Source organism: Pleuronectes platessa, chromosome 2, assembly GCF_947347685.1.
Source record: "Pleuronectes platessa chromosome 2, fPlePla1.1, whole genome shotgun sequence".
Taxonomy (NCBI): domain Eukaryota; kingdom Metazoa; phylum Chordata; class Actinopteri; order Pleuronectiformes; family Pleuronectidae; genus Pleuronectes; species Pleuronectes platessa.
This window is the reverse complement of record NC_070627.1, coordinates 14,654,546-14,670,928: the sequence shown is the minus strand read 5'-3', so window position 1 is coordinate 14,670,928 and position 16,383 is coordinate 14,654,546. Positions and strand designations below refer to the sequence as shown.

General features: G+C 41.9%; 2 protein-coding genes across 2 annotated transcripts; one reads left to right on the top strand and one right to left on the bottom strand.

The window, feature by feature from the left end:
• Window positions 1-4,889: 4,889 nt before the first annotated feature.
• Window positions 4,890-7,641, top strand: LOC128462132 (retinol dehydrogenase 10). Its single transcript, XM_053447429.1, has 5 exons — window positions 4,890-5,339; window positions 6,848-6,946; window positions 7,079-7,224; window positions 7,305-7,436; window positions 7,521-7,641. Exons 1-5 carry the CDS (start codon window positions 4,890-4,892, stop codon window positions 7,639-7,641), a joined length of 948 nt encoding a protein of 315 aa, XP_053303404.1.
• Window positions 7,642-7,947: 306 nt separating this feature from the next.
• Window positions 7,948-16,247, bottom strand: cse1l (CSE1 chromosome segregation 1-like (yeast)). The gene is made up of 25 exons (XM_053433653.1): window positions 16,156-16,247; window positions 15,298-15,390; window positions 15,002-15,144; window positions 14,428-14,529; window positions 14,203-14,348; window positions 14,032-14,122; window positions 13,788-13,895; window positions 13,566-13,658; window positions 13,301-13,468; window positions 13,082-13,211; window positions 12,863-12,928; window positions 12,390-12,592; window positions 12,197-12,281; window positions 11,932-11,993; window positions 11,716-11,852; window positions 11,342-11,445; window positions 11,137-11,234; window positions 10,880-11,030; window positions 10,568-10,776; window positions 10,349-10,446; window positions 10,147-10,232; window positions 9,901-9,982; window positions 9,274-9,420; window positions 8,749-8,980; window positions 7,948-8,612 (listed from the first exon to the last, which is right to left on the bottom strand). Exons 2-25 carry the CDS (start codon window positions 15,380-15,382, stop codon window positions 8,523-8,525), a joined length of 2,916 nt encoding a protein of 971 aa, XP_053289628.1. The 5' UTR covers window positions 15,383-15,390; window positions 16,156-16,247; the 3' UTR covers window positions 7,948-8,522.
• Window positions 16,248-16,383: the final 136 nt, after the last annotated feature.

Sequence of the window (16,383 nt, the reverse complement as noted above, 5' to 3'; positions counted from 1 at the left end):
TCCCTATATCCTTTGTGCAATTTGAAGAACCAAAGAATTGTTCTTTCAGATACAGATGATGAAGAGCTTTTACTGTTTTTATCTGAAATTGTTAGAAATAAAAGCATTCCTTGTAGTAGCCGAATCTGACATATTTCAGGGAGCCATACCTGCTCATTCAGTACAAACGAGTAGGATGGATAATACGCGACTGGCATCTGAAGGAGAAAAGCTGTGGACGGAGGAGCAAAGACAGAAGAAGGCTAATGCTGAGGGAGCACAGCCCTTTATTTTAAACCCATTTAAAAAGCTAATTTGATTATTACCACTCTGTGGTTCCCTGCAGGATTTGCTCCAAGAAATCCCAAACATTATGCTCGTTTGAGTTCACATGACTTGAACATGAACATAGAGCTAGCCTGAGGTTACACATACAGCAACGCCTCCCCCCAAACAGCATGGAGGTGCACTGTGTGTCCGCAGGTCACTTCAACTCAACCAAACGTCCGGCATCCTGCTTTTCTCTGTGCACCTGACTCCCAACATGTGACCAATCTCAGTGTTTTGTTTTATTATCTGGTGCTCTCGTGCTCTCTGTTGCAATAATCATGCAAGTGTAGTTTTATTACATTGTCAACTTTACAACATATCATGAAAGCAAGCTGCTGCAAAGTAAATTATTATGCTTAAAATTATTGCTCAGTTGCTGGTTGTTTTCAACATTAGATTAATAAGAGTAAGATGTTTTTGTGCCTTTGCTTTTAACGCCTGCCCCCCCGCTCACTCACTGTCGCTGTTGTAGGGAGCCTGAATGACAATTAAATAAACTGTACAGCAAACAAACACACAGAGAAGAGGGTCGTCCTGCTGTCACACTTCCTCTGATGTCTCTCCCCAGCACTTGACACCTAAATGCGTCGAGTATTTACAGGGGGGGAAAACGTCCCAATGCACAAAAAAAACAAAAAACAGGTGCAGACTCACTCAGAACAGTGAATGGCCACTGTTTCCATGGTGATGCTTGATATGACTGGCTTCACACATTCATAGTTTCCCTCACCTGTGGCTTCAGTCTGCTGAAGGATGAATCATTAAAGAAAGGATGTTAGCAGAAAAGTAGATTTTTGGGCCTTTCATTCATCATTCCTTTATTTCTCAAAGAATCTGGCACACGTTGCAGCTAATTAACAGGGCGGAGAAGAGCCTGACCACTGCAGTGTGCGTCTGAAACTGTGCTGTTCACTTCGGCTGCTGAGTCCCGGGGAGAGAGAGCCTGTGAAATGTGAGTGGAATAGGAAGACGCAGTGTGTGGCAGAGGGAGCAGTGCTGCAGAGCTGTCAGCCTGATTAAAACTGACATTCCTAATGATGGCTGAGGCATTCTGCTCCCTCGTCCCATGTCCAGCTCCAGCCTGAACACCTCTTTAACTCAGACAAGACCATCATCCAAAAAAAATGTCATTTTTCATCGTTTGAGAGGGTGCAGCATTCCAGAGTCAAGAGGGCTGCAATGCTATTCTGCAAATGAGAAATGAAATTCAAGGAGCGTCCTCGAGCTTGAGAGCTTTCAATGAAAAGTGACAAAGCAAAAGTGGCTGTTGAGTTGAGGATGTGTTCATTTCTGTGGTTCTATAAATATTATCTTGGCCATCAAGCAACGTCTGGGTCAGCAGGAAAAGATCAGTTACAACGCACAACATTTGGTCAGATGCTGCCACTGGATCTCGCGGAACCAACTTAGCAAGAAAGAGTCTGGGGGCTTTGAGGAGACTACACAAACAGTCAGTGGTGTGAGGGATTTGTTGCAGGCCGACGCTTAATGCTGCATAGTAATGTGAGAGAAATGTCAAACTGACCAATCGTCCAACGACTTTCACAACTGAAGCAGTAAAACACAGAGGAAAAAGATTAGATGGATAAAAAACAAGAGGGAGTGTGGTTTTACACAACGAGGAGAGAAGAGTTAATTAATATTCACCACACATCAGTCAGACATGTGGAAAATACTGAGAAATCTGTGGAATTGAGCCTCTAATCACAGTGGATTAACCAGTTACTCAAAACAAGCCCTGGTCTTTTGAAATGGTTAAAGCTATTTTGTCTGTTGGATGAATGTCACCAATGTCAATGCTTTTTATTTCTTTTCTTTTCTTTTCTCCTGAACTGCACTTTATTTATTTTCTTTATTAAATCTTCTGCCGTCTAGCATCCATGCAAATAAACGTGTCAGCATACAAGTGTGGACATAGTGGTTCGAATAATACAGTTTTCAAAAGCACAAGATTAAATGCTGTTAGATAACCATTTTTCTTTCTGCACAATAAAAACGTCGCACAAGAGGTTTAAGCCAAAAACAGACACATCATTTAATTCTGAGACTCTTGCCCTTATTCTTCTTGTTCTTCTTCAGGGAATAAATCAGCTCTGCTCAGATCTCACTGGTCTGTATGCTGCCCATTACTGTGTCTGGGGGGAAATGTCGGTTTTGTAAAGTTTCGTACTTTCTACCAGTGGACTTTGTATGATGTTATCTTTGTGGTCCCCTGTTGTTCGATGCATGTAGCGCTATTAAAACCTCTGTCACACCGAACTTGTAAATATCATCTGAGAAGCTATAGAGGAAAAGAAATGACTACGATGAGCAATTTTGAAGCAATTTTACTGATTGATGCTTAATAAAAGACAATAATCCAGAGTTTGGTCTAAAGAGCTTCACTTTATTCACTGTGATGTGTTTTTATAAAAAACACTGACTACATGTTCAACAGGAAAGTGACACACGAGAGGAAGCTGGTGAGATTGTGCAGTGACAGTTTGTGTTTTATGAATGGAGACTGTATAATTTAGACAACAGCTCCATCTACTGTTCAACACTAGACAAACAACTATTCAGATTAATACAACAGATGACTTGTTTGATTATATTTCAGTTTCTTAAACTTTGACTTCTTTGAATTCAGTTACATTTTATATGTATTCTCATGGCACTTAAGGTCAAGGTCTTGTAATATTAAAACCTACAGTTCCAACAATGAGCACCACTTGACAACGGTGAAAGAATCTCAGAACCATGTGGGTGGAGAAAAAAGGGAAAAGGGGGAAGAGAGCAGGGAAGAGAGGGATGGAGAGACCAGGGAGAGTTGTTGAAACACTGACTGGCTGGTTGTTATAATGACACAAAACAGTAATGATATGTACTAATGATATTATTGATAACAGCATGAATGCAATGGCACTAAGTAGTGTATGACTACACACACTCATAAATATCAGTCCCATGAAAATGGCAGTTTTTTCCTATCAAGATCTCTCAATTATTCTAAGAGAAATCAACCAAAATATTGAAAAACAACCTAACACATAATGGTAAAGAGATTTTTAGGATTCAATTTACAGACAACCAAACACAGACAAATAAATAAACTAGCAGAGGTCATGATTATATTCATGCTGATAAATAAATAAATAAACACTAGTTGAGAAGTATCAGATCCGGATCCTTCAGTTTTCCCTCAAGACACCGTTTGAATTTCCATCAGATAATAACTGTGCACCAATCAAACACAGATCACATGGACAGTTGTTGTGTTTTAAAATATCCGAATCAAAAAATGTCAGACGAGAAAACAGAATTCATGGATTAGGGATCTATGCACACGTGCTAAGCAGTTTAACAACTTAACATTTTACTCAGATTTAGATAAGCCACCTCACATCATGGATCAGAAATAACTTTCTATAACAGATGAAAGGAATGTCCACGTCATACATGACCAGTCTTAGATGAAATACTTGCACAAAAGGAATTTGTTGGTGGTCAGTTGAGCGGAGGGAAAAAACAGTAAGATAAATTAGTACATTTTTACAGTAGAGAAGATTTTTTAGGTTAGGGTTAGGGGTTTGGTGTTAGGGTAAACAAAAAGTTCAAACGTGCTTTTAAGAGGGGAAAAATGTACTCAGCTGAGTAAAAAGCTGTGAATTTATTACTTCAAAATATTTGCACTCAATTGAGCTTGTTAAGATTTAATCAATTCAAATTTCCGCAAAACATGTTAAGAAAGGAGAATGAGATTGGTTTACTGTACTGACACATGCTGCTTTGGTCACAGTAAGAAAAAAACAAAAAACATATTTAAATTCCTAGTTTAGGATGTAAACAAAAATCTTCTTAGAGTAGAACTACTAAACTCAATTATAATTAACCCCTAACCCTCGGTCCAGAGACACAGCTCAAGCCATAAATGCCCATATTTCCAAATTCTATCGTAAGCCTATGTGCTCGCTCATGTAAAAGTAGAAATCACGAATCGGTCAGTTGTTGTGAAATGGTCCCGTCCCGAAACATTTCCAATGTAAGTAATAGAAAAACAAAATCCACAATCTTGTTGTAAAAAAACTATATACCTCATGCAGCTTGAGTTGGTGAACTGAAGTGTGTATGTTTTTTTTATAAAGATGTTATTATGAAGGATTGTGCACCTTGCTGTCCAACAGATGCTGGGTCTTCTTTGTGGAGAACATTTCAGATGAACTGGCACATCCACTTGTATGTACAGTTATAAATTGGCCTGCTCTGGTTTTCACACGTGCTTGAAAATAAACGTTACGAATCTATACATTATTGTTTTGGCTCTGAACGTGTTCCCTTAATCCCCTCCTCGCTTTTACACATGCAGCCTCTGTTATGAACGCGCAGGGGTTGTTAGGTCACCTCCTCAGCCATCAGACAAAGAGCCCATGGATTGGTGGCCACCATCAATCTGCCTCCTAATCCGGCACACACGTTATATAAAAATGCCATCCAATCCCGCGTCACACTGACGGACAACTACTCCAAAGCCTAGCGGTGTGTGTGTGTGTAGGTATTTCACTTCTCCAGGGCGCAGAGGGACGAGACAGGACCGCAGCACCATGATCTTCATAATGGACCTGCTGCTGATGCTCATCGACCTGACCTACTCCATCCTGGCTGCGATCATCCAGACCTTCCTCAGGCCGAGGCTCAAGAGCATCGATGGGGAGCTGTGCCTGATAACGGGGGCCGGGGGCGCGCTGGGTCGCCTGTTCGCCCTGGAGTTCGCCAAAGAAGGCGCGCGCCTGGTGCTATGGGACTGCAACACGGTCGCCAACGAGAAGACCGCCGAGCTGGCGCGGGAAGCTGGAGCGGAGGTGCACGCGTACACGGTGGACCTGTCCAAGCGCCTCGACATCTACCAGGTGGCAGACCGGGTGAGGGCGGAGGTCGGGGATGTGTCGATCCTGGTGAACAACGCGGGCGTGGTGGCCGGGAGGAGGCTGCTGGACTGTCCCGACGAGATCCTGGAGAGGACCCTGCTGGTCAACTGCCACGCGCTCTTCTGGGTGAGACTTTACGCACGCACCTTTTTACGCACGGAATCTTCTCCAAACCTCGAAACTCCATCTGAGTGACACAGGGCGGATGTGATGAGACAGTCTGACATGGATTACATAATATCCATTCACATAACAACCCGCCGGCGCTGGACACTGTGCGCCCTGATGCGTGAAGGGATCAGAGAGCAGACTGTTCCACTATAGGATTGTGTGTGTGTGTGTGTGTGTGTGTGTGTGTGTGTGTGTGTGTGTGTGTGTGTGTGTGTGTGTGTGTGTGTGTATGTTTGTGAGTGTGTGTAAAAGCAGGCCTCTTAAAGGGTTAAGACTCTAGTTAGAATTAATTTGGGGCCAGGTCACGCCAAAGAGTGTCCCTATCAAGATAGAAGTAAAATGTCCAGTGAGGACATGTAGGGACATTTCACATCCCTACTTGGGGCATTTCTGTGGTGCTGGTTAAGGTTAGTTGCAAGGTGGGAACTGTGGTTAGGTCAAAATTAGGTTTTGGCCAGAATTAGTCATTCTAAATGTTAGGGATAAGGTTTTGGTTAGGTTTGCAGAAATGGCTGGAAGTCATTGCAGTGTCCTATGGGAGGGAAGCAATGCAAACCTCTGTGTCTGAGAGAAGGAGTGAAGGAGAGAGGGAGAGAGAGGGAAGGGGGGGGTGGGGGGGTATACATGCACTCATCCACAGAATAATAGAAGCCCATGCACGCGAGCCCAACAGCAAAGGCAGCATGTGATTCTGCACTTGATCCTCTTACAGCCCGGGTCTCATGCCTGTACAATAAAAGTATAAGCTCATTAGCATAACATATTCTGGATATAACAGACACACATACAGTGGGCGGTTTGGCTTTTACATTTTTGTGAATGAGCCTTTTTTACACTCTCTAATGCACTTAATTGGAAAGACACTGGAACCACAACCTGTGATGGTGTGGGAAAAATGAGCAGGAGATCATCTTTTAATTCCAAATTCCCCCCATGCTGTGCTGTTTGTACAGTATTTCAATGCTGGAATATCACATGGCCCCAGCATTGAGATATAAGGGGTCCCTAACCCTAACCCCCCTAGGTCCAGTCAAGTTGTCAGTTCCTCCAAATATATGTTAAATGACCTGTATTCATACAGCATCTTTTCCAAGTCTTTTCGACCAGTGCTTTGCAGTAGAAGTCACATGCACAGACACATATACTGTCAGGGTTCAGTTTCTTGCCTAAAGACTCCTGAGATTGCAAACTGGAGGTGCTGAGGATTGAACTACCAGCTTCCAGGTTTGCGGTTGACCCTCTTTACCTCCTGAGCCACAGCCTTGTGAAAACTGAAGGGGTTTGGCCTCTACAGCACCAGGTTAACATGTAGTCATCTGACTTCTTCCATATAAAATCCCCACGCAGGTCCAGTCAGTACATTAACTTTGATAGGAGGCACAACGTAGGTCACACAGGGCATATATGGATTATTCAAGTCATCATCTTTCTCTGTTAAATGTTTTTGTATAACCTTTCAACAGATGACAAAGGCCTTCCTGCCCAAGATGAAAGAAAATAACCACGGACACATTGTGACCATCGCCAGTGCTCTCGGACTCTTCAGCACAGCATGTGTGGAGGTAAAACCCGATGACATCCCCAACCACAAACTGAACAGACACGTTTGTACAATCCATTTAAAGGCACTTCCTGGTAACTAGCTAACAAATCATTTCAATGGATCCTGTACTGGGATCTGCTCTTTCCTGCAGGATTACTGTGCGAGTAAATTTGGAGCTGTTGGTTTCCATGAATCACTGACACATGAGCTGCTGGCAGAGGAACTGGACGGCATCAAAACCACTTTAGTCTGCCCTTACATTGTAGACACGGGGATGTTTGCAGGCTGTGAGATCAGGTGAGAATCCGCATTTGGTTTGGTAACAGTTAAAAAAAAAAATGGATGCTTTATTCTTGTACTTGTTTGGGATCTGACAGGAAGGAGATCAGGAGTCTGATTCCACCTCTGCAACCGCTTTACACCGTGCAGCAATCCATGCAGGCCATTTTAGCCGATCAGCAAATGATCTGCATCCCTCGCATCATGTACATCCCCTTCCTCACACGAGCGTAAGTAATTCACAGGACTCGGGTAGAGTTTTCATTCCAGGACCAAGCCAGAAATAAAATGGTTCTTTTGTTTTCCACCTCTAGGTTGTTACCGTGGGAGGCGAACCTGGCAACATATCGCTTCATGGGAGGGGACAAATGTATGCTACCCTTCATCAAGAACGTTGAATCGAAGACGTCCAACGGCCACATCAAATCCTGCTAACACTTCTGTGACTGTTTTATAACTTTGTTGAATAGTGAACCAATTGAAGCACGGAAGGCTCCTACCATACATTCTTAATATATGAATGTTATCTGAAGGGAGAGCCCAATATCTGCACTCAGTCTCAGGCTGCATGGAAACTTGACTCGTAGCAATATAGTGACTTTCGATGAATAATGGTTATTTCCAGTTACAAATAACCAAGTTGTTGATGTCTCCATTGGAGGCCAGTACGATTCACAATCCAATATAAATCCAAATTACTATGAAAGATACAAACAGTGAAGAGACCTCAACAGGACCAGATCTATACAAGTGCCTCTTTTTATTCACAATAACAAACAGCGCAGAAACAAAGACTTAGACAAACAAACCTACAGGAAACATGCAACAGAAAAATATTGAGCATTGTGTTTAAGCCACTGGAGACTCCAGAACCATAAAAAGGAAATCAAACATACAAAAAGAAATCCTTCCTATAAGAATTATTATGTCATCATTCCAAAATACTGTTGAAATGTACTTCCAATGCTAAGTTGTTTTTGTTGTTGAAATAAACTTTAAATTGTATCAGAGCTCGACATCTTGTTAGCCTTTTGCCAAACAGCAAAACCAAGGGCCTAAACTGTAATTGAGTAATGTCAACGTTTGTTCATGTTTTTTTAAAACCCTTTAAAACAAAACCAAAAAAGCTTTCATCTGAGAACACACCCTGAATTCAGGCAGAATGATTATTCCTCCGACAAATCCATTGTTTAACTGTCAAGTCAAAACCAAAATCTGTAAAAGACTTAAAGTTCAGCTGATGCAGGTCTGTTGTGTGACCCGAGGCCAGTGTGGCTACTCCTGCAGCGTGTTGTGGTCTCCTCCTCACATCAGTTTCAAAGCAACTGCACAGTGGCTGCCTGTAAATAGCCCTGCAGGTACTGGAGGGCTTCTGCATTCAGACTGGTGCTCAGCATTGAAGGAACCTGCACCACAATAAATGGAGACAAGAAGAAAACAGTCATGTTAACAGTCATTTTATTCCAAACGAAACCAAACCAAGTCATGTGACTTATGTGGATTATTGGTTCTGAAGACCATTTCCTGCGTGTTCAAACGTACCCTTCCTGGACAGGCAGTAGAAAGCTTGTGGAGTGACTGGGCCAGCAGGATCTTTGGATTTCCGACAGCATCTCCAATGGGGTCGTGCTCCTTCTTCCCAGCGAAGGCGAGCTGTGAGAATGCTGTCTGGTACCCTGGGGTGTCCTCGATGTCGATGAAGTGCTCATCGTCTGGGATGCTGTCGTCTTCTGGTAACTCAAACAGACCGATGAGGGCTTGGAGCAGAGGCGTCCTGAAACAAATTAAACAACCTGCATCATGATATGTATTATACAAGAGTTTCTGACTCTACCACATTAAGATTGTTTACTTGCCCATGTAATGGTTAGTAACTTCAATTTTGGGTTATACTGGAAAAGGTTCAGATATGATAAAAACTGGTCATATATTATTAAATATCTTCCCTAACAGATTTAAATGTGAACTGAATATGACAACAGTGCTGGATGTGTCGCTGATTCAACCAAGTAAATGCAAGAAGGATAGAAAGTCAAGGTTTGTATTTTCATTCAGCCTCCTTCTTACCAGATCTTAGTGTACTCTGTGTCCATCATTGCAGGACACTCTGTAAGGATTTTGATGATGCCAACAGCACAGATCTTCTTCTCAATTGGGCCAGAAACCTTCTGTACCTCCGGAACAATTATTTTCTCCAACACCATACCAAACATTCTGCAATACAACAAAGAAAACAGGATTTATTAATTTTTCTACAGTTCTTGGGAATGTACAAGCATAAAATCCGACGGGGGATGCAAATGCACTGGGATTGAGAACATTTGTGGGGCGTATTAGACTGTTGACAAAATTCTACAATAAGTAATATAATCATGTTTAACATTGATAGGAAATTGGCGATAAATAACTAATTATTATTAACAAACATGATCATTTTATAATCATCGTATCGTGAATTCTTTTGGCAACAATAATCGTATTGTGAAAATCTGATATTGTGATAGTCACAACATTTCTTTAAAGTCCTGTTTCTAGAAATTGAGTAAGGCAGGTGTAAAAAATTGGATTGGTTAATATAACTTGTCATGTTACCACTGCCTAATGCTGCAGTGAGGTGTTATACTACATATCTACAGTCGGCCATCATTGTGTTCTCTGTCAACACCTTGTGGTTTACATGGAAAATACACTTACTTTGGCTGGATGCTGTCAAAAACCTCCTGAAGTGCAATTGCTCCGTATTTGACACAATACAAGTTGATAAACACCAAGAAACCTTGGAGAAAAGAAAAAAGGAGAAACTATAACACTTAAGAATCATTGTTATCAACAGACAGTGACACCAGAGACTGAATCATTTTTGATGTCAGAACTTAAGACTCATGTGCTTTCTCACTGACTGATTGATGATTGATAAATTAGTGTGATGACAGAACTTACTCTTGATGAACTTGGTGGTTTTGGAGCTTTGGAGCCTCTGGAAGAGCAGAATGTAGATCTGTTTCCTGTACTGAATGATTGATTCCCTGGTAAGAGAAGAAAAATAACGTGAATAGTCTACAAAACTTGCCACAACATAAACCTATAAGTTTGTCCAGGTGATACATTTCATTTTCAGATTGAACAATTAAATTGGACTTACGGGGGCATGTGCTCTATGATGCTGTTGAGGAGGTAAAATCCTTGATGGTCATTGGCCTTAGAGGCAATAAGCTTTTGGAAAACTCCGAGCAAACCAGGCTGAGGATGAAGAATTCGATTACAGCATTAACACTCATGTTGCAGTGAATCAGTGTACTCCACTGCAGACAAGTAAAATATTGCAATAGTCTCTACAGCACACAACACTGCTATCACTTACTATTTTATCTGAAGCCGAGCTGGCAATACTGGCACCTCCTTTCTCCAGGTAAGCCTGAAGCAGGCGCACCAGAGGGGGAATGTTTCCAGTCCGCTCCCAAAGCACAGGCTGCAGCAGGTGAGGGAATAATGCCATGTAGGAGGAGGGGATGGAGTTTGAGTGCATCTCTAAGAGGAGAGACATCACTTGGAACACGTATGGAAGAAACTCTGTAACAGAGGACACAAGGAGAAGGAGATGAGCTACCTCAATTGTCAAAGAAAATATCATCCACATGAATCTGAAAATCACTTTCATGGCTCAATGACGCACCCTGGACATCATTCTGAAGGATCTCCGTGAAGACTGGGAAGAGAGCCTCCTCGAAGCTAACGACAGTAGCGGGGTTGGCTTTGCAGGTGATGCGTACAGACAGGCACAGGGACTCAAACAGGTAGTGGTTAAAGTGAGGCTTGCTGGGATTCTGAAAATAGGTGACACAGGTTAGAATACTTAACACACAATTCCCCCAAATAGACATTCTGGTGAAATCTACCAACAAATATGGATAATAACAACATATGTATTACCTTGCTGACTAATAGGAGCTTATGAGTAAGCTGACCAATCAGAGTGGGAATGTAAGGGACCATGGCCTCCTGCAGCAGGGAGAAGCTGCGCATGATGGCTTTAAAAATGAAAAAGATATGATGACTACTTAGAATAATTGTGGAATTGACCTGACGCTGAACATTTATGTAGAGCATTCAGATAAAGGAGCAAAGTCCGGTTTACCTTTCATGATGTATTCGTTTTCTTCAGAACCAGGAAGAGCCAGTGCCTTGAACAAGTTGCTGAGCAATTGTTCAGTAAACGGTGCCATCTCTGTAGGAGTGATACTGAAAATGATTGAGAATGATTGGGTTAAAAAAATGTGTCAGAAGCTACAGAAACACTATGGGTGTACAAGTAAATATTAACATCTACCATCACTAATGTGAGTTGCGGCTGCAATTACAATTGTTTTCAAATATGAATGAACTTGCCTCATTCTAGACTGGACTGGGAAAGGGGAATAAATCTCAACTTATTTTGAATATTTCAAATTATGCTCAATAACTTAAAGATCTACAATATGAATGTGTACCACTACATTGCTCGATACTCACTGTGTGCTGTTGTTGGGGCCCCTCATTGTGAACAGTCTCTCCAAAGCATGAGCAGCGTACGTGTGCTCCACCGTGCTCTCTGCCTGCAGGTGAGTTATCAGGAGAGGAACTGCCTGCAGCAGCTGCTCCTTCGGAAGCTGAAGAACAGAGGAAACCGAATATGACGCATTCATTTGTTATTATTTAACTAGCTGCAGAGGAAGTTAGAGCTCGTACCTGGCTTCTGAAGATCATGACATACTTAATGGCATCTGCCTTCAGCACTGGGAACTCATTGACTACAGGAAGAGTAGACGTGCTTTAGGTTAGTTAATGTGGATTCACAAATAAGACATTCAAATTTGAAACCCAATTACAAAGACATGTCAGCTGCATTAAAAAGGTTACTTATCAAATCAAAGCTAACAGTTAGCCAGCTGTATTAACACAAGAGATATTAAGCTACTCCACAGTATATTGAGGCTGTAAAAAGTGCTCTTACCATTGGGAGATTTTAAGTCTGTGAGGATGTGATTCACGAAGAATTCAGTCAGATTCACCAACTCATTGGCTTGGGTTATTCCATGCTAAAGTATATTTGATAAATAAAAATAAATTAAACACCTTGGCACTCTAAACTTATGAGTTCATGAATGTGCACCAATTAACTTTAACAGTATTTATCTACAACTTACCTTCTGTGTCTGGGCTTTAGATGCCAGTGATGTGACCAAATAGATGGCAGCATCTTTGTGTTTCCAGTTCTGCCCAGGGTTCTTTGCATACTCTGTCAGCATAGAGTTCACATACCCAGAGAAGATCGCTGTGACTGGGCCCTCGAAAAACTTACAGAGGCCTCTCACCAAGTCACATGCCGCCCTCCGACGAGTGTCGATGTCTGAGGAAGGATGAGATAATGATTACTGTTGGCATGGTTTCGTTAACTCTCCATGATAACCTGTGTATATGTGGACATTTCAGATGCCGTTGTTCTAATTTACCAACCAAGTGATTCATTAGCTATGGATATGTACTTTGACTTATTTCTGGTTTTCCAAACAGTCAAACACAAAACTTCTGGAGGAGTAACATATGTTGTGTTTTCATAATATTATTAGAAGATTAATTTGCATTTGAAGGGGAAATAACCAATAACACAAATCTTTACCAGATCCTTCCAGGTCCCTTCGGATGTATTCCTCAGAGTTGTCTTCAAAAGCCTCCTCATCTGCGCCTGATTGGATATTACAGATAATGTGTTCAGTTTAAAACAGTACATAATTACAAGTTTGCGTTGAAACAGGCAGGGCCCTGATTCAGTCTTCTACTCTACTGATAACATTTACAGGTGGAATCTGATGACTCTGAGAACAAAACATTTACTTACTCCTGAACTCCATGTTGGGCACAATGACCTTTTCGCAAATGCTAGTGAGTGTATTCTGGTCCTCGAATAGATGTTTGTAGTGTGGCCTTTCACAGACTGAAGCCAAGAACTGGATAGCATTGCTCACAAGCTGCAACAAAGACGAGGTATATTGTTAGAACAGGGAAAGGGGACTTGAAAAATAAAAAAAACACAGAAAACCAGCACCAGTGCTCTCACCAGGTCATACTTGACTTCCTGGCCAGTAGACACTAGAAGGTTCCAGATGGCGGTGACAAAGCGGGGAAGATAGGGCTGGAATTCTTCATCATACTTCTGAGCGTAGAGAGCAGCGTTGTCGCAGATCTGAGACTTCAGAAGCTCCAGGAGACCAGCTTCCTCCTCATCCTGCAGAGGTGTCACAACCGAGAGACAGATGTTTATTAAGAATGTGTTTAAAGAATAGCAGTTAGTATTGCATGAGAAGAAAATAAATACAACTCACCTCAGTTTGTAACAGCTTATTATCCAAAGTCAGTAAGCCGTGGAAATTGGTCATCCAGGTTTCCATGTTGTCTTCAAAAAACTCTGGAAGGTCCTGAGTAATAATGTAGGGTACAGTCCAAGGTTAATGTTTCATATCCAACCATATTTTTGGGGAAATTGATTAATCTAATCTGAGAGACAAACTGTTAAAAACAGCAAACTAAATGAAGATTCAACTGACCTGGAAGTTAAGACTGTAAAAAAGTTTGGAGATGAGTGTGAGGGAGGAGAAGAGGATCTTCAAGGCATTGACATCTGTGGCTTGAGTCTGACACAGCTCAATAGTAGCCTACGGTGAAGAAGGGAGAAAATGAACGACTATAAATACTTATTCAGGTTAGAACATTATCATTTGTTAAATCAAACAAATTTATTATAAAAAAAACCTTGTGTAGTGATACATACACTGAAAAGTCATTACCAACCTTGAACAGCTCTGTCAGAGGCAGGGCAAATGTGTCCAACACTAGTTTTATCTCTGTCCAAAGCTCATTTGATTTGAACTCATGGCGGTACCTAAAAAACAAAAGAAACTATTGAGAATTCTGTATTAAGTTCATCAAAATTGGTTTAGACCAGTAAATAGTGGGCTCTACCTCTTAAAGATAGAATGTGCCGTGCGAAGCACTCCATTGATGATGTGAAAGTCTCCGCTTCTGAAGCGGGTCACCATCTCAGTTAGAAGGTCAGGCCATTTTTGAGGGAAATCTTCCCTGCCTATGATACTGATGGCATCACTCAACTGTGAAGACACATAACATAACCAGGTTATTACTTTAGCATTTTAATCAGATGTTAATCATACACTTGTGAGAACAAACCTGTTTTTGAATCTGTTCCGGGCTGCTGAGCATCAAGTTTACAATGTTTGCTTTAATCGCTGTTCGGTCTGGATCAGAGATTTTGTTTGGTTCATCTTCAACCTTTGGCAAAACAAAGAGAAAACATGTAGGATAATCCATTCTGTGCACGAGGTTAGTGCAGCAAAGATTATTCACAAATACAGTAAAAATATTACTTTATATCCTGTCCCATACAGTTGGTGGATCAAACTAAAATGCATCATCACAAACAGTCTTACAAAATACCACTGCTTGAGAATAAACAGCAGTGAATTGTACAGATGTTTAAAATGTTGTGTATGTAAAGTAAGTGCAGATGCAAAAGCATCTCCAGACACACTGAGGGACAAACTATTGAACTGTGCTAAAGCAAAACATTCTACCCCCAGATTACACACTTTACACAGTAGCTACCACTGTAATGTGGTTTATCTGAAATCGCAGATTACAAACAATGAATTTGTCTTTTCTGTGCACAGATGCTCAAGATGTTATACGCTTTGTTGCCATGTACATAAAGTAATTGTAAACTATTTCCTGTTATGAGACTCACAATGCGCCAGTTTCTCTTGATGTAGTTCTTGAATGTAACAGCTGCACAGACGCGGATCACATTGTCCTGGGACTTCTCCAGCAGAGTGAGAAGTAACAAGGGGTAGTTCTGGCTCCCCTCCACCGACTCAAGAAACTTTTCAGCTAAGCAGGAAAGAAGAGAGATGAAGAACAGGGTTTCAAGAGCAGATATTTCACAATCCAGTGAACATACGAATAAATAGGTCAATGGGGACCACATTCCTTCTGAACTGCATTAAGATGTGCTATTGAGGCCATGTCCTTGAGATGCGTTACCTGGACGCCTGAGGGTTGGGTCTGGGTCCAGTGTTTTCCTGAGGAACTCGGTGAGGCTTTGTAGGTTTGCATCATTCAGCTCCATGCTCGAACCTGAGGGGGTGAAAAAACAGTGAGTGGGGACTTGTCTGTAAACTGGTCAGTCAGCTCTGCCTTCTTCCCTCTGGTCAGAACACACTGAAATGCTTCGTAATACTGAACAGAAATATTGTGTGAAAAACGTGTGAATTGGCTCCATCAACTTCACACCGCTCACAAGTAAACAGTCTGCGCCAGATTTAGTTTTTAAACAGTTCGTGTTGTGTCTTAAACGTATTAGAGTTAAACTGCTCGACCTAAAAAGTCAAAGCTGTTATTTATATTAGTTTCAGTCATTGATAAATTCAGTCTGTCGTTAGCGTTAGCTTGTTAGCAGCTATCATAGCTATCATGGCTCTGGCAACGTTGGCCCCGCTGACTCCAGATCGGTTTGAGCAGGCCAATGGGTAAGCTAGCAAGCTAAAGGTGGTCTAGTCTACTTTAAGTTCAAATGTGAGTGCGCGGTTGTCGAGAACTGAATGAACTGGGCCGTATATAAAGTCTCGGTTGTACTGAATAGAAGGTGTCTATAACTACATTGTCACTAACCGACAACATTATCTAAACCGGCATGGAGAGCATTACCCCAGCTCCAGTCAATAGTCTGATCCAGCAGCGGATCTCGTCCAAGTCAGCCTGCTAACGTTAGCGCCAGCTTGCGAGTGAGCTCTGTGCTAACCACAAACTTAGCTAATTCCCGCCGGACGGTGATGGGCTTGAACAAGTTTGAGTCTCTTGTCAGTGCACGTGTTGTCTCGCTGAAGTGATGGGATCTCTTACCGTGACAGCGAGTTTGAGCCGCAGAACAGACGAGCTCACGGGGCCGCAGCTTTCAAACGTCTGGAGCCAGTGGAACTGCGCGGTCACTGCACTGCGCATGCGCAAACGTCAGGGGAACGCTGCAAGACACGCCCCTTAGTTGGTTTGTTATCTGACTATTTATTTATTGTGTGTAGTTATTCCGTGAATGCTATGGAAGCCCATTCCCACCACTTTGATGAAAGAAAT

Bases quoted from the DNA above. Each gene is read 5' to 3' on its own strand.
- LOC128462132 (XM_053447429.1), top strand. From the start codon at position 4,890: ATGATCTTCATAATGGACCTGCTGCTGATGCTCATCGACCTGACCTAC. The intron at 7,225-7,304 runs GTGAGAATCCGC...GGGATCTGACAG, and splicing joins TTTGCAGGCTGTGAGATCAG to GAAGGAGATCAGGAGTCTGA. The intron at 7,437-7,520 runs GTAAGTAATTCA...TTCCACCTCTAG, and splicing joins ATCCCCTTCCTCACACGAGC to GTTGTTACCGTGGGAGGCGA.
- cse1l (XM_053433653.1), bottom strand. From the start codon at position 15,382: ATGGAGCTGAATGATGCAAACCTACAAAGCCTCACCGAGTTCCTCAGG. The intron at 14,530-15,001 runs GTGAGTCTCATA...GTTTTGCCAAAG, and splicing joins TCAAGAGAAACTGGCGCATT to GTTGAAGATGAACCAAACAA. The intron at 10,447-10,567 runs GTAAGTGATAGC...CTTCATCCTCAG, and splicing joins GCTCGGCTTCAGATAAAATA to CCTGGTTTGCTCGGAGTTTT.